Source organism: Channa argus, chromosome 2, assembly GCF_033026475.1.
Source record: "Channa argus isolate prfri chromosome 2, Channa argus male v1.0, whole genome shotgun sequence".
NCBI classification, from domain to species: Eukaryota; Metazoa; Chordata; class Actinopteri; order Anabantiformes; family Channidae; genus Channa; species Channa argus.
In genome coordinates this window covers 26,833,086-26,853,573 of record NC_090198.1, presented here as the reverse complement: position 1 = coordinate 26,853,573, position 20,488 = coordinate 26,833,086, and the positions used below count along the sequence as shown (strand labels likewise).

Here is a 20,488-nt window from a genome sequence, read left to right as displayed (position 1 = left end):
GACAGTAATGTTTTAGATCCTTTTCAGCAGGAAGTTGAAACTACTCGGGATGTTTCCGATTGAAAAACTTGTTTGTGCTGTTGGCCCATTTTCACCACTACACCAGCAAAACCAGTTAATGTCCCCAACGCGAGCAGCTTCAGACGTGCCCGGAGTCTCCGCTCTGTGCCCGTACAAAATGGCTGAGCAAAGATTCAACCTGTATCAGGCTTTACAGATGCATTTGGAAGCCACAAATAATCAACTCCTCACTTAACGGTCTCTTTCTGTCTTAGTATCCAGAGTCGTTTGGAGATGAAGAAAAGATTAGCCTGTAAACCATTCAAGTGGTACCTGGAGAACGTCTACCCTGAACTGAGGTAAGAAACGAAGATCGTTTCATTTTCATGTAAATTCAATAGTGTTGTCTCTAATAAATGATAATACATAACCAGGCACACATTGCATTAAGGATCTTGATTTGTAACAGAGCACAGATCTGGCAGCAGTAGCAGTACAACATTATGATCTCCTGTGTGCTGCGCTCTATTATTCTTAAATGAGACTCTAATGACTAGTGGCACTAATGACTAACTATTACATTCAATTTTCAAGATTCAACCGCGTTATTATTAGTTTTAGCAGGTTTGCAATTTGTCACTTGTAGGAATACAGTGGAGTCTGTGAACCCTTTAGAATTTTCTCTATTTCTGCATACAATGGTTTTTTTTTCATGCACGTCCTAAAACTAGAAAGGGAACCCAATTAGGCAAAAAACAAGAAATGTATTTATTATAGTAGAATCTCCTATATTAAATATTTGTGATTGGAAAAAGTATGTGAACCTCAGGGATGATCATATTTGGACAATACACAGCCTCAAGAGACCATCAAATATTTGAAAAAACGAACTAAGCAGAAAGAATTAACTTAAGTTGGAGTTTTCCACCGTTGCCACTGCCAGGTTGAGGTACATTGCAGCTTTTTGTTGCTCTTTTCTTTTCTCTCTTCACTTTCTCACCCCACCCGGTCAAGGCAGATGGCCGCCCACCATGAGCCTGGTTCTGCTGGAGGTTTCTTCTGTTAAAGGCAGTTCTCCACTGTTGCCTATGGCTTGTTCAAGGGGGATTTGCTAGGTGTCCTCTACACATTTGTATAATCTCGAATTTGCTATGTAAAGTGCCCTAAGATGACTTTGTTGTGAACTGGCGCCATATAAGTAAAGTTGAATTGAATTGAAAGTGTGTCATGGCTTGAACGCATGAGGTTATGGAAGCCCTTCGGAGGACAGTTGCTGATCCTCACAAAGACTTTGGACTCCACCAGTAGACCGTACTTCCCCAAGAGGGGTTGGCCAATGAGATCACACTGAGACCAACACATGTAAGAGTCATGAAGAACCCCAGGGTAACATCTAGGAAACTAAAGGCCTCTATTGCGGTGATTAATATCAGTGTTTATGAGTCCACCATCAGGAGAGCATCTAAAAACTATGGTCAAGTTACAAAAGAGAATTTACTTCAAAAACATCACACTGCTGCCTGTCTGTATAGTTTGCTCAAGGGCATGTGGATAACTCAGAAGGCTACTGGAAAAACATTTTGTGGATGAGCGAGACCAAAGTAGAAGAGCTTGGTGAAGACTAACCTCATCCCATCTGTGAAACATGCTGACAGAATCATAACTTGAGTCTGCTTTGCTGTCTCTGGACCAGAACGACTTGCCATTATTGATGGAATATGAATACAGGCAAATATCAAAACATCTGTTTATGAACTGAAGCTCAACAGAGAGCGCATCATGCGCCAGGACAATGGCCCTAAACACACACGTCATGTTTCCGATGAATTCTAAAGCTGAAGAAATGTGATGGTTTGGAATAGCTTAGTTAAAAAACCTGAGGTTAACTCTAATGCAGCAGAAGGACCTGAAGTAGGCAATAAAGCCAACCACCCTCCCTGAGTTAAAGCAGTTCTGAGAGGAGGAATAAACTAATACAACTAAAATCAGGAACCTACTTTTGCCACGAATGGATAACCTTACACAATATTGGGCTCCTTTTATTTAGTTGTATGAAACTCTGATCATGTTTTAGGTCAAACATTTGTTGAAACACAGGAAATTCGAAATGTTCACAAACCTAAAAGTGGCTATGAATGTAGAAAGTCCAAACTGAAATAATTGCAGTTGTAGTAAGTTTAAGGCTATGCTCTCCTACTAGTCAGCGAACTTATTAAAGCAATGGTAAATAATAAACCTGTCTAATTGAAAATGTGTTTGTGTTTAGAGTCCCAGACCACCAGGATATAGCGTTTGGAGCCTTGCAGCAAGGGGGAAACTGTTTGGACACCCTGGGTCATTTTGCTGACGGGGTGGTGGGCGTCTATGAATGCCACAACGCCGGGGGAAACCAGGTAGAGTTACGACAACACACGCAGGTCAGCTTGCGAAATCGTTGCAGTACAAACACCCGGGTGGCTGGTGGTGAGGGCACACAGCAGACACGGTATATTGCACCTGGCGGATCCACATCATTAATGCTCCCATTATTAATATTGTGAGGGGGGGAAGGCCGTCATAAATCACCTCTTGAGTCATTTAAAATGAGACATTGTGGACATCTTATCACATAAGATCGTCAGATCGCTCACCCCTGTTTTAATAAGGTGGATCAATACACACAATTTTTAAAATGACTTTACTAACAACAAAGCATGTACAACGGTCAGGTGAAATTGGCTAATGTCTATTTTCATATTGACCTTAACAATAATTAAAAAGTGAAAATGTCTTTAAACTTCTGGACAGTTCCGTAGCCTGTATGTCTGCTCTGTTGCAAACATATCATAATGTATGTATTGAAACTCGACTTACATTCAGTATATCTGTATGTAAGGACAAGACTAATGTCTATTTGGACACTAATAATTGTGGGTGTTGGTTATAAAGTGTAATATAACACAGATGCTGAACGACAACACTCCAGCTTTCTGATGTCGTTTGCCAAGTCTGAGCCGCACAAACCACCACTAAAGAACAATGGTGCACATTTGTTCTTGTTCATGTAGAGGACTAAACTGCTCTTACCTTTCATGCCACACCTTGTGCATCCATCAGCGTGATGAAGACACCCTTTGTTCGACTGGCGTTTGATAACGCCCAGTATGAGGCGAGACTATTGTTCATTGTTATCAGTTCGTCTCAGCTAGAAGCAGTTACCATAAGGAAGTACATTTTTTTTTTTGTTTTTTGATCATATAGCAGAATGGAAAAACAAAGCTGTGATGCAGATTTACATTTTCTGCCAAGTATTTAATACTATCAAGTATTTATTTATGTTTTTACTGATTAGATTTTATGACATTAAATGTGCAAAGTAAAGATTAGGACAGGATTATTGTATATTACTAGATAGACAAACTAATAGCAAAACACGCAGTTGCTTTGGTCTCTGCAGCTCTGGTGTTACGGTCTGATAGAGGAATTCGTGTGAGGGCGTGTTATTCCAGTTCTTTGGTAGCTTCACCACCACGGCCTTAAATCTGCCCCTATTTGCTGTCTTGGGCGGAATCATGTCTCTTCCTAATTTTCGATTTTTCATTTTAATGCTGTTGCTTCGTCTGGAGGTTTCCCGACAGACGCTTACGCCTCCCTGGTTGTTTTGAAGCTGTAGCTAATTTAAATTCTTCTGTTTTTCTTTTTTTTCTTCAATTGCAGCTAGAATTGCAACTATAAAATTGCTGATGCTGATTTGAAATCAATGTTGACTCCCTATGAAAACCTTCCTCAGAATATTATCTGCCAGTTTGTGGGCAAACAGACAGCAGTGTGAAAACATTTATCTTGTAATTTTTATGCTTTTGTTTCTTAAGGAATGGGCCCTGACCAAGGATAAATCCGTTAAACACATGGACTTATGTCTTACTGTGGTGGACAGAACAGCTGGCTCCCTCATCAGACTACAAGGCTGTCGAGAGAACGATAGCAGACAGGTAAACTCCCATCTTTTACTTTGTCCTTTGTTCGCAAATAAGGCAAACACCACTAGACGGTAAGATGTCTGTAACCTTTCTGCATTGTTGGTGTTTTGTGTGTCATCATTTTTCATTGGCAGAAATGGGAGCAGATTGAGTCCAACTCGAAGCTTCGTCATGTGGGCAGCAACCTCTGTCTGGACAGCCGCAGTGCCAGGATGGGCGGACTCACCGTGGAGGTGTGCAGCCCCAGCCTCAATCAGCAGTGGAAGTTCACCCTCAACTTACAGTCATAGGGGGCACTGCAGACCCCGGGAAGAGCTGGATTTTGGAGAGAGACACCAACGAGACTCTTGACATGCGGATAAGAAGATGGATGTAGAACGAGGAGAACGACAAACTCAACGGATTATAATAGATCCTTCTTGCTCCTCCAGCCAGCCGTGTCTACACCCCTCTCCCCCACCTCGCCCCTCACTTTATTAAAAAGAAAAATTAAAAAAATGAAGAAAAAAAGGCGCCGCGCCTGATAGGGGAGGGGCTTGTAGACCACAATGGCATAAACAGGAATGTGACTGTGTTGGATGGATGGTGACAGTGAGGCTCTCCATTCCAACTACATACCTCAGTGTTTTTTCATTGATGGTTCTGGAGGCAAACGGCGAGCGAATTCCTTTTGTTCTTTAACTTTCTTCAATGCTGGTGAACTAGAACTCTGACATTTTTACTTTGTAATTATTTTATTTTCTTATTAATATTTTTTATTTCTTAATGATAATTCTATAGATTCACAGGAGCTTTTTTTCCTTTGTTCTCAAAAGAACCGGGTGTTTGGGCGGCGGCGCTCATCTGCGGCGCTTTCTCTGTGGGCTTGTGATGGCAGACAGGAGCTTCAGGTTCGGGTTTGGGCGTGGAGGGTTGTGAGGGGAGGAAACAGACTCTGTTCTTTGAGCTTTTCCTATTGGTTGCTTTTTCTGCTGTACCGTATCCACAGAGTAAAGAAAGATAAGCCGGACAGAGGAATGCTGTGTGTATTGTACGGTTTGGGTTTGGGGAAAAGGTTCTTTTAGTGAGGCCTGATGCCAAGTTGGCCGGACTTGCAGTTCCTGAAACCTGAAAGTGTCTTAAAGGCCACTCTGAGGATTTGCTGTCTGTAGCACTGGCTGCTACAGCTTCTCACTTCTTCACAATCATGTCACGAAGGAAAACACACGGAAACAAATCATTTTTTCTTTACTTTCCTTAAAAAAATGGAACCAAATCTCAAATGGATGTTTCAGGAAAACCAGAGGAGCATTTTTGTCTTGTTCTTACATACTTATGCAGCTCTTTAACTTCTTTTTTCTCCTTTAGATCATTTCCTTTGTCAGTGTCTGTGTGGCTGTTGTGGGGAGGTTACTGTCTAATAATCATGTCCAGATTGGACTTAATGTTGTCGCTTCCTCTCTAGATCCAAAAGGTGATGGCTGCAGATACGTAACACTCACATTTATGATATCATCATGAAATAATATTACACGTTGGCTCACTTAGCTCAAACCGACCCTGCATAGGTGAAGTCTAAATTTCTACTAACAATGAAGGCACGTGATACAGTCCGGTTGGGTTTTTTACTGACCGAGACCTCACAGAAACTTGCTTATTCCAGCTTGGGAACAGATGTCTGTTCAAGGTCCTGACTGTAGTCAAACTGTATGAAATGTGCATGCACCTGCATTCTCCAGTGCTCCTCCTGCAGTAGCTGCATGTATCACCATCGGTTACACTCAGGCCGTAGTGCTCTGCATTAGCATATGTTTTTCTTCGTTAGATGAGGCATCCGTTCAGAAACTGCAACAAACAAGGTTTTAACTGTTTGTCCTCACTGTTGGCGGCGGTGAGCATTTTTTTAGCGCACAAGCAAACGGCTCCGAAACACACGTGTAAGAACAGGGATACTGTTCGGCGTCACCACTGAAATACTGTGATGACACACGCCCGTTTTTTTTGTTCTTGCTACCCGTAATTACAACGTGTCTCTCTGCGAGTCCAGCACCTGATGCTTGCTGTTTCTTTTGCGTCACAAGTCACGGCTTCATCTTTACTGCTGTGATCCTCTGTACCGTTAGTCACCGATGAGTAATCATGATGATGGGAGTTTGGGGAAATTGGTCGTGAATAAATCTGGAGGGACTCATCACTTGGCAGCTTCAAGGCAACTACATCAACACAAACTATCTCTGAACAGATATAGAGTACAAGAGAAATAGCCTATAAAAATCTCCTGTGTCTTAATTTATTCTAGTTTTAGCCTCGAGTGTTTTTAATATCAAATATATTCTCTGTGTCTCTATATTTCCCTCCTGTTCTCATACGCACAGTCATACTTGTGCTTGCAAATGCTCCATAGATTTCTTTTTCTTTGTTTTACTGGGTTTCTGACAAAGACAGCTGGTTGTGTTTGCCGTGTTGTCTGATGCTCTTCTATCCAAGTCCTCTTTCCTGCCTTTTTGCTCTTTATATTCTGACATATGCCTTGTCGTACACGTCCAACCGGCTGAAGCAGAGTGAGTGGGGTTGAAAGCCTATCCTGTGACTTGATAGGTTGCACCATTGTGCTGCGAGGCCAGAATGAGAGTCAACCCAAGTGGGCGCCTTGACATGAGGAACGTTTGACTCTCATGCCCAGATCTGATTTAGGGTTTCAGTTTGATTTTTATGCTCCTCTGGAGAGGATTTAATGGGGAAAACATCCCGATTCACATCATTTACCCCCAACCTGTTGTGTGGTGCAGTGCACACACTCAACACGGCCAGTTCAATACAAGCAAAGCGGTAATGAGTGTTGCAGGACTGATAACAGCTCTTCACATATGGAGGGTTATAGATGAACAGTTTTCAGCTAATTCTGAATTTGCAGCTCAGCAGCTGTTTGAGAGCTTGAGGGGTGTAAACATGAAGATCATTCACTGGTCAGGTCTGACAGCTGGGGTGGGGGTGGGGGGGTGGGGATTAAGCGGAGTGCAGTTATTAATTTACCTTTCCCAAATATTTGTTAGAGTCGTGTAGAACTGTGTTAATGAGATGCAAATCCAGATGTTGCAGCCTCCTAATTTGGTATCATCCAGCTGGAAATCTGAAATATTAATGTGTTTCATCAAATGTTGCTTCTCTTTGCTGTGGGATAGTTACAGACCTCAACTCACACTCCTGAGGCTTTTTTTTCAAAGCATCTGGTTCGCTGTAAATTGGCATTAGATTTCCAAGACTTGGGGTGTGAAGAGTGTTTACCTGTATAAAAGATGAGTTTTGTGATGTTTGACGTGACCCCAACCTGAACCCTAATAAGTGATCTCTGCCTCCTCCTTGGTCTTGGATACTAATCTTTTATTGTCTGTGTTGGTGATAAACTAATGTTTTAGTGGCCTGTAGCGCCCTCTATTGCCGCACTTCTTCTTCGTTGAACTAGACAAGAAAAGGGAGGTAGAGATCTCACAATGCACCATCTGAAAGAGTATTCTATATTCATATTTGCTTTGTCTTTGTTTTTGTTTTTTTGTTTTTATTTTAGAATATTAAAAAAAACCCTGTTAACCTGGCCAAGCAGTGGGAAAGGAGCCTATTTACACCACAGAACCCACATGAGAACCAAACCACATACACCCGTCTGCTTCAGCATTTTAAATATGTTATTTAAATTCTTTTGTTTTGGAACAAGTCTTAATCTTGTGAAGATGAACGGTTTGCTATTTGATTTTGATGTTTTATTTTATATGCAGAGGAAATAACTGTAATAATTAAGTAGTCCAGCGCCTCACTTTGATTGGATGATTAAATGTTTACATCTTCAGCACAATGTGCCAAATATTCCTTCCTGCTTTTTTCTTTCTTTTGGTATGAGGAATGGGAAACAGGTGAAAGCCTTGGGAAAAAGAGAACAGGAGTTGCAGAGGACTCGTTACGTGTGTGCTGAACAATCCCCAACAGTGTTTTGTTTATGTCATTGTTCTTTAAGGAACCCGGGATGAGGATGGCTCTCAGCTGCCGATCTGGTGTCAGGTTTATAATGGACCATTGTGGGATAAACTTCCTGATAGAAGTCTTTGAAGCTTTCTGGCTAAAATCAATTCTGGAATAGATTTAAATAAGTCAGAACTAAACTTTCCCTGTGTGTGTGTCTGTGTGTGTGTGTGTGTTACTGTTTGGAAACGACTAAACAAATCTTCAGACAGAGGAGGAATATTGTCAGTCTTGCAGACATGCATCGTTATTGAAAGGAGGCGTATAACTATACACCACTTAGTGAACATGGGCATCTTTACTACTGAGCCTGTAGGAATTTATTCATACTCACTGTGTTTAGAGGGGAACGATCTATACTTTATTTGATGGAGTTTAGAATAATGAGGCATTGAGGTCAGGCAGGTTAGCTTGTCCTTCAAACTGGTAGAAAAGAGGGACTCCTTCCTTTCTCAGCCCTCCTCCAATCCCATAGATTAACTGGGGACAAGCCCTCTCTGGTTTGTGAAAATGCCTGTTGAGACATCCAGCTCAGGACTGCTTAAACGTCTTCATCTTTTGCTACGAGTGACTGTAACAGTGTGTGTGTGTGTGTGTGTGTGTGTGAGTGTCAGGCCGTAAGAGGTGCACATACTGTAAAACGTCTCATCAGCCGGTTATAACAGGTGACACAAATATAAGGAATTAGGAGGGACATGAACTTATGGATTAATAATGTGTTTCATAGGTGGAATGTGGCTTGAAGGGATCACATGTGTAAAAGTGTATATTTTTGTATATACCTACATCAGTGTGTGTACAGTATGTACATATATACACGGTGTACTCAGCTGCGGTTCCTAGTTTTGTTGTCAGACTGTACAGCGCTTCTAACTGTTCCCTGTTTTATAGATACTGCAGAAACTTTGAATGAGGAGAAATGATTAACTTAAATAAATGCATTTATATATAAACTAAACCGTGTGAAGTTACTTTTCTCTTTGCAATCTACAAAACATAGAACATTTTCTGTCTTTAGACCCTCAAATCCGGTAAGTGAAAAAAACATCACGAAGAGCAACGGGAGACGGACGGACAGACGAGCACAAGATAAGATTTTGTTCCCACAAGCTACAGAAATTGTGCACACAACATAAAAAAAATGGCACATTTCTGTTTCTAACTGGGAACCTCATGTCCAAATGGGACAATGCACTTCTGTGATCCAATATATTCTACAAAACAGACTTGTGTTTTTGGTCTGCTTGTCTAGGTAGGAAGTCCCACCATCAGTTTCTTGATTTTAACGCCAATGAAAAACAACAAAAAAAAGGATTTTTTTTTTTTTTTTTTTTTTAAGACTGAATGAAATTATCTGACAAAAAAATGACTCATAGATCAGTGCAGCTTAGAATATGAAAATGCCAGATAGCACAAACTGGTTTTGACACACCTTTTGTTTTAGATTTCACAGGAAATATCAACTGAGAAGTCGTATCCCAGCTGTCATTAGGTCAGAGGCAGGATACAACCTGAACAGGTCTGCAGTCTATCTCAGGGCCGACAGAGACAAACATGCACGGACAGACAACTATTTAAACGTGCACAATTTTTGATTCACAATCTAACGTGCGTGTCTTTGGACCCTAGCAAACGCCATACAGAAAGGCCACAGCAAGGAGATAGACCTTCTAGCTGTGAGGCAGCAGCTCCAAAAAGCATTGAAACCATGATATTTTCATGCAAATCTGTAATTAATCATGTCTGAGGATTAAGAGACACAAGAAATATTTATACACTGTCACTTAGCTCTGATGCCATGTTTCCCAATGCAACGGTGCTATTTTAGTCAGCAATGCTCTGCTGCAAACCTGAAGAATGGCCAAATTTTTATCAGCCTGTGATGAGCCGCTCATCTTTTGGAGAAAGGAGTTTGCATATTCAATGCATTGGAATACATTTACTTTTACTGCGCAGAACCTTTATTTTATTTCATATCACGACTGGTCCATAAATCCTCAATCTTTCTGATCATTTCTTGATTTATTACGAATGTGGATTTTCTACTTTGTCTCCAACTTTAAAAAGACAACTGAGAAAGAAAGTTCAACTGAGCTACGTGTAAGCTTGTTTAAATGTGTAAGTTTGACATAAAAAAAAAGAAAAAAAAAAGACTAAAGACACAGCAGATGCCAGATTACTCTGCACCACCTGAAACCACGATTTTCCTTTTACACAATTTTTACACCTTTTCCATCTGGAGTAAACACAACAACGCTTTTTCATGAAATGTAATTTCTTTTTATTAACTCAAGTGAATCAGCAATTGTAAGTGTTTATTAAAGAACTGTTTTAATAATCAAAGACTCTTACACAAACACAGACACAGGAAGTGTCCTCAGGCATAGTACTGGAGGTTAGCCTTCTTCTTGGCTTGGACCTCCAGGATTCCCTCCATGTAATCCTCATGGTTCAGCTCTGTGGCTCCACGACGCAGCGCGATCATACCAGCCTCCACACACACAGCTTTGCACTGGGCTCCGTTAAAGTCGTCGGTGCAGCGAGCCAGCTCCTCGTAGTTGACGTCGGGACTGACGTTCATCTTGCGGGAGTGAATCTGCATGATGCGAGCTCTGGCCTCTTCGTTTGGCATGGGGAACTCGATCTTCCTGTCCAGACGACCTGAACGGAGCAGCGCAGGGTCCAAGATGTCCACTCTGTTGGTGGCAGCAATCACCTGAAGAATATGCATAATATTGTGCTGCAGTTACACTGAAGTGATCAAGGCCACCATGGAAAATATGAACATAGGAAAGCAGTCTGGAAAGTCGGTGCTCGTTTTGGTAAACTTAATCTTATTGCTTTAGTTTTCTGAAGGTTTTTGGGTTTTTTTTTTGAGTCTGGTATGATAAAAAAAAAATTTATAAACATTTTTGGATCAAAACTTTGTCATACGTGAGTTATGCAAATAACCTTACTAAGGGCCTTAGTTGTTTTTTCCTTTAGTTTTCACTTATTGGTACATATCAGCACGCACTTACCATTGACTTACCAGATTTTTCCAAGTTCATCCTGCATAAAAGTACTATTTCCTTTGTACCATGTATACTGTTCTTAGTCAAAACTCTTTTGCTGGGGGATTTTAGTTGCACATATATCCTGTCAATATGCATAAACAGCTATAAAAAACATTTTTCTTTCTTTTTTTTTTAGTAACTTTCCTACTGAAGTTTATGATGTGCTTTCCACTGATACTGGACCACAAGAAGATCCTTGGCAATTACCCTGATTCTGATACATACTGTCTATAAATGTAAATGTTTAACTTTGTTTTGGTGCCACCATCTTTACCTTGACCTGCATGTTGGGCTGAAACCCATCCAGCTGGTTCAGCAGCTCCAGCATGGTCCTCTGCACCTCTCTGTCTCCCGCCTTCTCGCTGTCAAATCTCTTGGTACCGATGGCATCCAGCTCATCAATGAAGATGATGGATGGGGCTTTCTCTTTGGCCAGGGCGAAGGCATCTCTCACCAGCTTGGCTCCATCTCCAATAAACATTTGCACCAGCTGTGGACCTGCCAGCTTCAGGAAGGTAGCTTTGGTCTGAGCGGCACAGGCCCTGGCCAGAAGGGTCTTTCCAGTGCCAGGCGGTCCATACATCAGGACCCCTTTGGGGGGCTGGATACCCAGGTTCTCAAATTTCTCCTTGTGGTTCATGGGTAGCACTATGGCCTCAACCAGCTCCTGGATCTGCTTGTCTAGCCCTCCGATGTCACTGTACTGCTCTGTGGGGCGCTCGTCCACCTCCATTGCCTTTACTCTGGAGTCGTATTCGGTGGGTAAGGTCTCCAGGATCAGGTAGGAGTCTTTGTTGACACCCACCAAGTCTCCGGGTTTCAGCTTTTCGGCATCCACCAGCCCAATCACCGGCAGGAAGTAGGTCTGTCGAGTGGAGGTCTTAATGACTGCGCACTTTCCTTTTCTCTGGGAGTCCAGGTCCACATTAGCCCCGTCCTCCTCCTGGTCGTTGGGGTCCACATCCAGCAGCTCGATCACGTTAGACACCAAGTACGGCAGTGTTTTGTTCACTTTTATCTTTTCCGTGTTTTCTTTGATTTTATCCTTCATAGCCTGCAGTTCGTGTGTTACCCTCAGCACTTCGCTCTTCATAATCTTTATCTCACTGTCGAGGAGACGAGTCCGCTGAACTATCTCCTCTGTGGACATTTTTAACACTTCTTCACCGATTCCATCCTCCACTTCGTCCCAAACTGATTTGTCACTCAGCGACGCCATCTTTGCTCTGTCTGCGGTAAACTGTGACGCAACGGAAGTTAAAGGTTCTACTTCCGTCTGTTTTGAAAACGGTTATTGTTTCTGTTTTTTTAAATAAAATTTCAATTAAAGCTGTAAAAGTAAATGAATGGATGCAGCAGCAGGAACAACATAAAACATTCAAACTATGTTTTTAATATAAAATATTTTTACGGACATATTTTATATTATTATTTTCGCTCCCTGTAAGGTCCGTGTACGATGGAAAATTATTGCTTCATTGATTAATTTGTAAAAAATGAAACAATAAAAAAAGAATCATACTTCGTACACGGACCAATTTAAAGTGTAAATATAATATTAATATATGCTAATGTCCCACACATATGCTTTATTAATGTAATTCTTGTTGAAATGTCAAAATAAAAAAGTCTCAAACTTATTTCAAATATGAACTGTTAAACTGAAGAACTACTGGTATGTTACATGTCTTGTTGAACTTCCTCTTGTACTTTTTACTCCAAATATGCTGAATCATTATTTCCTTGGTTGTTATAATTAGCTTATGTATGCTCAGTATTCTATGAACTATTAGGGGAGAAGTTGGCAACAGGAAGAAGCCGGCAATTCTCTTCACAGGCCTACCGTTGTAATAGTTTATAAAAAAAAAAATAGTACAGGGAGAAACGTAAAAACATAACACAGATGCTAAAAAAATAAAATGAAATGATATAACTAAAATATAAATGTTCTAAATCCGGGCACAAATATATTAATACATTTAATCCAAAGAGGTATCATTAGTAAATCTTCTGTATTTATTTATTGTCAAAATATTACTTGTGTGTTATTCTATCAATCCACTCATGATAAAGTATATGTCACACGGGGACCCTTTGGCCATTCTGAAAGACAATAATAACCTTTAAAATGTACGCTAGCTACTCAATTCACATTTTAAGCAGGTATTTTGTTTCTATATTTTATTCTTGTTAGTCATTAATCAATTTTTTATTGACACATTTGCAAATATTATAGCTGTCAAATAGTCCAATGTTATAAATCTCATTTTTGAAATAATTTTTTGTATTTATTTTTTAGTATTTTTGTTATTTTAGTTTTAAAACGTTTCGATTGTTCGTTTTTGTCAATAAAGTTGCAAAACAAATCAACTTCCTGAAGCAACCGACGAATGGTCATGAGTGCCAAGCAACAGAACCGATGGTGAAACGAACATCAAGCTGAATTTCTGTTCCTTTCTTGTTGTTTTCGACTGCGATAACGTGAGTGTAAAATGGTATTCAGTGTATGATGGTGCACAGACAAACTCATACTTATATGCAACTCTTTTAGAAGGTTATTCCACTCTGCTTACAACGCGTTTGACTTGCATGTTAGCTCGTGTGGCTAGCGTTAGCTGTGAAGCTAACTTAAGCTAGCCAGAGTGTGTTGATATGTAACATTTTGGAGAAGTCTTGTTGGACGTCTATTAGGACATAAATACACGTATCGCTGGTGTTTTACACATCAAACTTTGTAAAGGACACAGTATACCATAGACTAAAATGAATGAGATAAAGCATCGTAATAAAAGTGACGTTAGGTTAACATTTAACTTTTAAAGCTAAATGATGGTATTAGCGAGCTCAAAGTGTTCGCGCCACCGCCGCAGCTGCGACTCCATGTCATCCTCCACCATCATGATACACGGCGACAAACAATAACGATTAATGAAGTCATTCCGTACGTGTACCCAGGTTATTTCCTCTGTTACAGAAACGACATAGCTGACGGACTACAAAAGGAGAGCTCGGTTCTGCGGAGTCCATTTCACGGTGGTTGGTTGTGCGGTGTTGTTGCACTAAGGACCCTGGACTTGCAGCTCTGCGGCACATACTGTCTTAAGTGAGCTAACCTGCCTGCTCTTGGGTGGGAGTGAACTAACGCGGGGAGGTGAAGCGATGGACCAGAACAACAGTATTACACCCACCTATCAGGGGCTGTCTTCCCCTCAGGTAATTCCAGCCACCAAGTATTTTACTACTAAGGTATTTTTAAATGACGAGCTCTTCTTACCAGTGTTCAGTGCCAGCATGCTCTGAACCTGGACAGATTTTCACCTCACATTCCAAGCTTGCTCCGCATCTTGCAGAGACTTAAAAGGTTCTGCTTCATATATCCACCCATTGCAGTTTACAGCACTCTGTCTTAGTGCGACTAACATGTTTCCTATGAATTTTGGAAATATGCAATAAATAGTTACAAAACAAATTTGACAACATTTTCTGTCCATACTGGGAAAAGAATAAGCTCATGGTCTGTGTGGTGACTTTGTCAAAGAAACCAGGCAGTTGTGACAATGTGGGAATGAGATTAGGTGAGCTGCCCAGCAAACATGAAAAATATAAAACCAGACGATGAGATGAAAAGCTTTTTAGAGCTTTATAATAAAAGTCTCAAGGGCCTGGGTTACAAATATCAAGTTTTACTGCTTAAAAGTCTGACATCAATGACAGTGATGCATACAGGCAGGAGTTATTACACCTGTACTGTACATTATATCAAATTAAAATGGAGCCTACACCGTGAAAATGTGAATTTAAACAGACAAGTTTAACAGGAAAAGAACATACATTTTGTGTAAAACAATTTTAATAATTTCTTTGTGGATTTTTCATCACTACAGATATTAGTAAATAGCAGAGGTTCTGTTTTTGTTCATGTTGTGTATTCAAGAAGTGTATGCATAAGTGTATTGATGATGTCATCAATTACATCACATGGCTGCCTTTAAAGTGTTTCCCTCTGAAGTTTACCTTGTATAGAAAGTTTTTTTGTTTGTTTGTTTGTTTGTTTGTTTTTTTACAAGTGAAGTAGTTCATTTCAGCGAGTTGCCACAGGGGATCATTTGTCTGCATGTTGGCACGGCTTTTACGCCAGAAGCCCTTCCTGACGCAGCCTCCCCAATTTCCACTGGGCTCGTTGTTAAGCTCATTGGTGATATTTAAAAAACAAAAAATAATCATTTAAATATAATAGTGTGTTTTATTGATGGCGAGGAAAAAACGTGTTTACTACTCATTAACATTAACTGTGGCACAGCTATACTGCTGTGGTAGATTAATATAAAATAACCTACTTAAGGAAAATGTTCATGCAGAATTTTGGTCTTTCAGAGAGGAGAGTTTTAAGACTAGTTATTTCTTTCAATTGTGTTTTAGTGCCGACTGATGATAATTGTGGTTAAAAGATCAGCAAAATGTGAAGCTGCTGCATTAATGTTATCTACACTTTTAACAACACAGATCATTTGCCAAATTCACACAGTATAAATTTGACTTGCAAGGCTGCAGCTCAAGTCTGTAATAATTGTTGAACACTTAAAGGGTCTTCAGGGTACGACGGCATAACATAAGCATTTAAATAACCCTGTCTACAGTTCACCTAAAATGATGATATTTTAGTGGGACGACACAAATAAATCCATGTTTGAGAAACATTGCAGACCATCACGTTTATTTTTTTTAGCTGTCTGATTGGGCAACTGCATGGCGCCAAGCAACAAGTCTTAATGTCATAATGTCACATACAGTATAACACCTCCATGGTAGATTAATATTAATGTAAAGATGTACACCTATAAGCACCCATGCAGCCATAATTGCAAACCTGTGCCTGACAACCAATTTGCTTTCATTCATTTTTTTTTCCTCCCATACTTCATTTATGCAAAGAAGATGCAAAGTGAAAGACGTGAGAGTGGTGCATGTTTTGACATTATTGTTACGTCTTCTGTGATTTGTTTCTACTGAACTGTTTTCTCTTTTTGTGCATTTTTGCACAGGGTTCCATGACCCCAAGCATGACAATGTTCAGTCCCATGATGCCATACGGCACAGGCCTGACACCCCAGCCAGTCACCAACACCAACAGTCTGTCTATACTGGAGGAACAGCAGAGGCAACAACAGGCACAGCAGGCACAGCAGGCCAACACAGGTACATAACTTGTGCCATATTCCAACATTATACCTCATTATTCTAGTCCTAAACAGAAATGTATTTGATAGTAGAACTGGAGTTAAAAATAACCTTTTGTTATCTACCAGGTCTTCCGGGAACGTCAGGGCAGACCCCTCAGCTTTTCCATTCCCAGACAGTAGTAGGCTCAACCACTACAGCACTACCGGGGAACACCCCACTTTACCCCGCAAACACCCCGCTGACCCCTATGACCCCTATTACGCCGGCCACACCAGCTTCAGAGAGCTCAGGAATAGTACCACAGCTTCAGTAAGTCTCAAATTCAATGCAAAGAATTGTCTGAGTATTGTTTGAGGCCTATTCTATAAAGTCACATTTAAATGGGTATTTATCAAACATATCTATTAATCTTGATACAGTTTACCATCGGTGCTTTATTGTTAAGTCTGAAAAGCAGAAGTCTTAAGCCAAAGCTTTTTTTTTTAGAAAGCCTACATTTTCTAAGACACATCTCCTTTTATGCTGCTTAAGTCAGTGGTTTGAGTTTAGTTTGTTGGCAAATATTCATGTAGGGAAACACCCAAGCAAAACATTGCTAAACATTTAGACATTTTGGGGACTACTGGGTCTTCTGGTTTTATTTCTTATCTGATTTTTTATTACAAATGGAAAAGAGAATTTTCTCCAGAAACTTGAACAGTCAGTTTAATGTGCTTTTCTTATTCTCTTTGCTATCAGAAACATTGTATCTACTGTAAATCTGGGCTGTAAACTAGACTTGAAGACCATTGCCCTGAGAGCCAGAAATGCAGAGTACAACCCAAAGGTGAGACTGACACACATTCATGCAACCATCTGCAATGTGAATATTTATTTATGCTGTTGTCAGCCAGTCTCCAAGTTTCAAGGAACCATCTTAAATCACCCAAATACCCCATCAACTGCTTTCGGCTTGTCCCTCCTGTGATGGATTCCTGCTGCATGTTTTGTCTTTGTGCATTTTTGTGCGGGGTGCTATGACCCCTGCACAAAAAGCATGACAATCTTTAAGGCTGTGGTTAACGTTGATTTTTGCCTAAGTTTTTACACCAGATGCCCTTTCTGCCACAACCCTCCCATTTTATTCGGGCTCGGCCCTTGGTGGCTGGGTGGGCCCATGCCTGGTGGAGGGGGATTCGAACTCGTTGCCTTTTGTTTCCCAACCCAATGCTCCACCACTAATCCACCAGGGCCCCTCTCACTAAGTGGCCTGATATATACAGTATTTATGTTCACTTTGTATTCTCAGCATCTTTGGCACAGACATGCGGAGGATGTTCAATCTAATGTAATTTTTAGGTGACAGATGCAGGTCGTGACCGCCGCTGTTCTCAACGTACCTTGTTTTTGTTTTGTTCCATATCCACCAAAGCCTTATGTGGTGTGTAAGAAACAAACATTCGTGGAACAAATTTCAAGGAATAATTGTTTCTGCTACTTTAATCAAGCTGATATAGGGAAGTACAAGTCTTTTTGAGACCTGAACTACCTGAACTTCTATCACGTCTCATGAACTTTGCTGGCTGTATGTGATGCTTCAAGACAGAATTTTCAGACCTTTGCTTGTGGAGACACTGATTCATTTTGTATCCTTGGTTATAGGAATAGTAAAATAAGTCTTTTCTGTTCTTTTTCTATTTAGCGTTTTGCTGCAGTCATCATGAGAATAAGAGAACCCAGGACCACTGCCCTCATCTTTAGCTCTGGGAAGATGGTTTGCACTGGAGCCAAAAGGTCAGCTGACTCTTCCTTTGCTACAGTTTGTTATAAGGTTTAGGGCGGAGTTTGCCTTTACTTAATCCTTACTCCACTTTACATATTCATCTTTGCCTGTAATCTGTCATTCACCAACTCGCCTTTTTACCAGTGAGGAGCAGTCGAGATTAGCAGCACGAAAGTATGCTCGTGTCGTGCAGAAGCTTGGTTTTCCTGCCAAGTTCCTAGACTTCAAGATTCAGAACATGGTCGGCAGCTGCGACGTGAAGTTTCCCATTCGGCTGGAAGGATTAGTGCTCACACATCAACAGTTTAGCAGGTACACACTGTGTGATTTATGTTTGATTCCATGACTGTAAGCTGTGATCATGTGTGTCAAGTTACCAGCACGTCGGTGTGTTGTAAGTGAAGACACGGATGGATGGGATTTATTAATGACTTCTGGTTTTGTTCATATTGAAATTGATGAAGAGGGCACTGCTCAAAGAACTACTGAAAACTTTTACTTGACTAAATGTTTCAATACCAATCGACACCAATAGTCTTTCATTCAAAAACAGGTACTAAAGATGATTTGGGGAGTACGTTTTTATACTTTTTGTTTTCTAGTAGTTTTTGTGACATATTGGAAAAAATTCAAAAATCATTTGACCATCTAATAACTCCTCAAATTAAGTAATGTATATAGAAGGGAAATCAATCTTTAGTGGACATGCTGACAAGAAAAGCCTGACCCCTGATAAATGCAGTGGCGTAAAAAGTGCATTATTTCCCTGAGAATATAAGCATTAACTTATAAAGCAGTATAAAATCTTAAAACTCAACCATCCACAAAATTTAGTACAGATCTTAGTAAATCTACTCTGCCACTGTCCACCACTGGAAGAGCATTTTATTCACTGCCAGATTGGCGTCTGATTTACTGCCACGGTTTTAGGTGATAAGCAGTTACATTGAAGTTTCTTGTTTACATGTGTTCATGTAATGACTAACATAAAGTGACTTGTGTGTCGCAGCTACGAGCCGGAGCTGTTTCCAGGACTGATTTACAGAATGATCAAACCCAGAATTGTCCTGCTCATCTTTGTTTCTGGGAAAGTTGTCCTCACAGGTGAGAGACCCATTCTCCTTGGTGTATGCGTCAACTGATGGTTAAGTAGACATTGTACAATTTTAATAGATTAGTTTTTTAAAATAATAAGAATTTGTTTCCAAAAGGCCGTTTTGTGTTTAAGTGTAAAAGGTTCAACACTGTAGTTACTGATATTTGTGTCGTTTTGTCTTTGAGGCGCCAAAGTGAGAGCTGAGATCTACGAAGCGTTTGAAAACATTTACCCCATCCTTAAAGGCTTCCGCAAGACAACGTAGGACCTGTCATTTTTTTACTTTCACTGTCTCCCCAACACAGTCTCTTTACTCAGATTTGTTTTTAATCATCATTTGATATGTCATCCTAAATGCTGACTTCTTAAAGTGGACTGATGTAAGGGCTGTCTTTCAGGGATGTGGTTTAATCACTTTTCACTCTCCCTATAGTAGATTTTTATTTTTCTACCCGTGTTCTTATTCCATTTGATGGTACATTTTAAAGTTTAGTTATTTTCCACAGTCTTTTATTCTGTTCTCATCACATCCCTGATTGTACATAAATGTAAATGTAAAGATTGCTGATTGCAAGAGAGCCAGTCTGACTGAGACTGCTGCTGTTTTTATTTTAAGCCGTTTTCAATAGTTTTATACATTGCATTTTTATCAATTGTCCACTTAGCTCCCTGGTTGTATAAAGTTGTATTCGGGTCTTTCAGTCTCACATTCCTATCGCCGTATTTGTTTAGAATAATCCCAAAACAAGTTGGTCTGAAGATTGATCTACATTTATTTTGGATCTGGGTTCAGCATGTAGCTTTCCCTGTAAATTCAGAAAGGAGACGCATTATAGTTCAGTCTGTTAAGCCATAACCGAAGCTCTTAAACTTGGCAAAATGAATCTGGTCCAAGTTATTGGTTTTTTCTTTGAGGATTGTGTCTCGGTTTCTGTCAGGAATCGTCAGTCCAAAAGTAACTAGGGATAACATGGAAACTGTTCACATTGTCATTACAAGAAGTGTTTTAATGGTTAATTTTTATATATATATTATTATTATTTTATTTTTTTCACTGTAACGAAGTGAGTCCAACCTTAAAGGGTGAGATGCTCTGCAGCTATCTGCATCTAAAATTGAGCAGCACTAACAGTATGATGACAGATATATTGCCAAGTTTGTTTTTGCTATTTTTCTTTTTTATTTTGCCCATTTTAAACTATATTTAAACATTTTTATGCTGAAGTTTCCCAAGTTAGTGTCACTACTTTTTTAATATGCCACCTGGCAGCTGAATGCTAGACATGAGAGTATTGGACTATTTAGTATTTAATAATACATTTCTCCTGTGATTCAAGCAGAAAGAAGAGCAGGAAATTCTGTCACAATGCAATGTAATACTGCTTTCCCCAGAATTGTTAATATGCTGCAGTGTACATTAATAAATATGTACATAATGACT

The 20,488-nt window shown here is 40.1% G+C and overlaps 3 protein-coding genes across 5 annotated transcripts in view; 2 read left to right on the top strand and 1 right to left on the bottom strand.

Annotated features, from left to right (window-relative positions):
* galnt2 (UDP-N-acetyl-alpha-D-galactosamine:polypeptide N-acetylgalactosaminyltransferase 2) overlaps positions 1 to 7,852 on the top strand; it is a 62,010-nt gene extending 54,158 nt beyond the window's left edge. For both annotated transcript variants that reach the window (XM_067488200.1, XM_067488209.1), the window contains exons 13-16: positions 276 to 359; positions 2,267 to 2,393; positions 3,852 to 3,971; positions 4,094 to 7,852. In XM_067488200.1, the coding sequence (XP_067344301.1) occupies positions 276 to 359; positions 2,267 to 2,393; positions 3,852 to 3,971; positions 4,094 to 4,249 (487 nt within the window). In that variant the 3' untranslated portion in view covers positions 4,250 to 7,852. The remainder of the gene's footprint in view (positions 1 to 275; positions 360 to 2,266; positions 2,394 to 3,851; positions 3,972 to 4,093) is intronic.
* Positions 7,853 to 10,209: 2,357 nt separating this feature from the next.
* On the bottom strand, positions 10,210 to 12,259 carry psmc3 (proteasome 26S subunit, ATPase 3). Its single transcript, XM_067488221.1, has 2 exons — positions 11,283 to 12,259; positions 10,210 to 10,668 (listed from the first exon to the last, which is right to left on the bottom strand). Exons 1-2 carry the CDS (start codon positions 12,225 to 12,227, stop codon positions 10,330 to 10,332), a joined length of 1,284 nt encoding a protein of 427 aa, XP_067344322.1. The 5' UTR covers positions 12,228 to 12,259; the 3' UTR covers positions 10,210 to 10,329.
* A 1,091-nt stretch (positions 12,260 to 13,350) lies between these two features.
* On the top strand, positions 13,351 to 20,486 carry tbp (TATA box binding protein). 2 transcript variants are annotated; one of them, XM_067488254.1, is made up of 9 exons: positions 13,351 to 13,489; positions 13,983 to 14,221; positions 16,051 to 16,204; positions 16,315 to 16,498; positions 16,928 to 17,015; positions 17,871 to 17,962; positions 18,096 to 18,263; positions 18,961 to 19,055; positions 19,233 to 20,486. In XM_067488254.1, the coding sequence occupies exons 2-9, from the start codon at positions 14,168 to 14,170 to the stop codon at positions 19,310 to 19,312; spliced, it is 915 nt and encodes a 304-aa protein (XP_067344355.1). In that variant the 5' UTR covers positions 13,351 to 13,489; positions 13,983 to 14,167; the 3' UTR covers positions 19,313 to 20,486. The 2 variants fall into 2 exon arrangements, with proteins under 2 accessions (XP_067344355.1, XP_067344364.1); XM_067488263.1 differs by having other exon boundaries at positions 13,391 to 13,489; positions 13,964 to 14,221.
* The last annotated feature ends 2 nt before the right edge of the window (positions 20,487 to 20,488 follow it).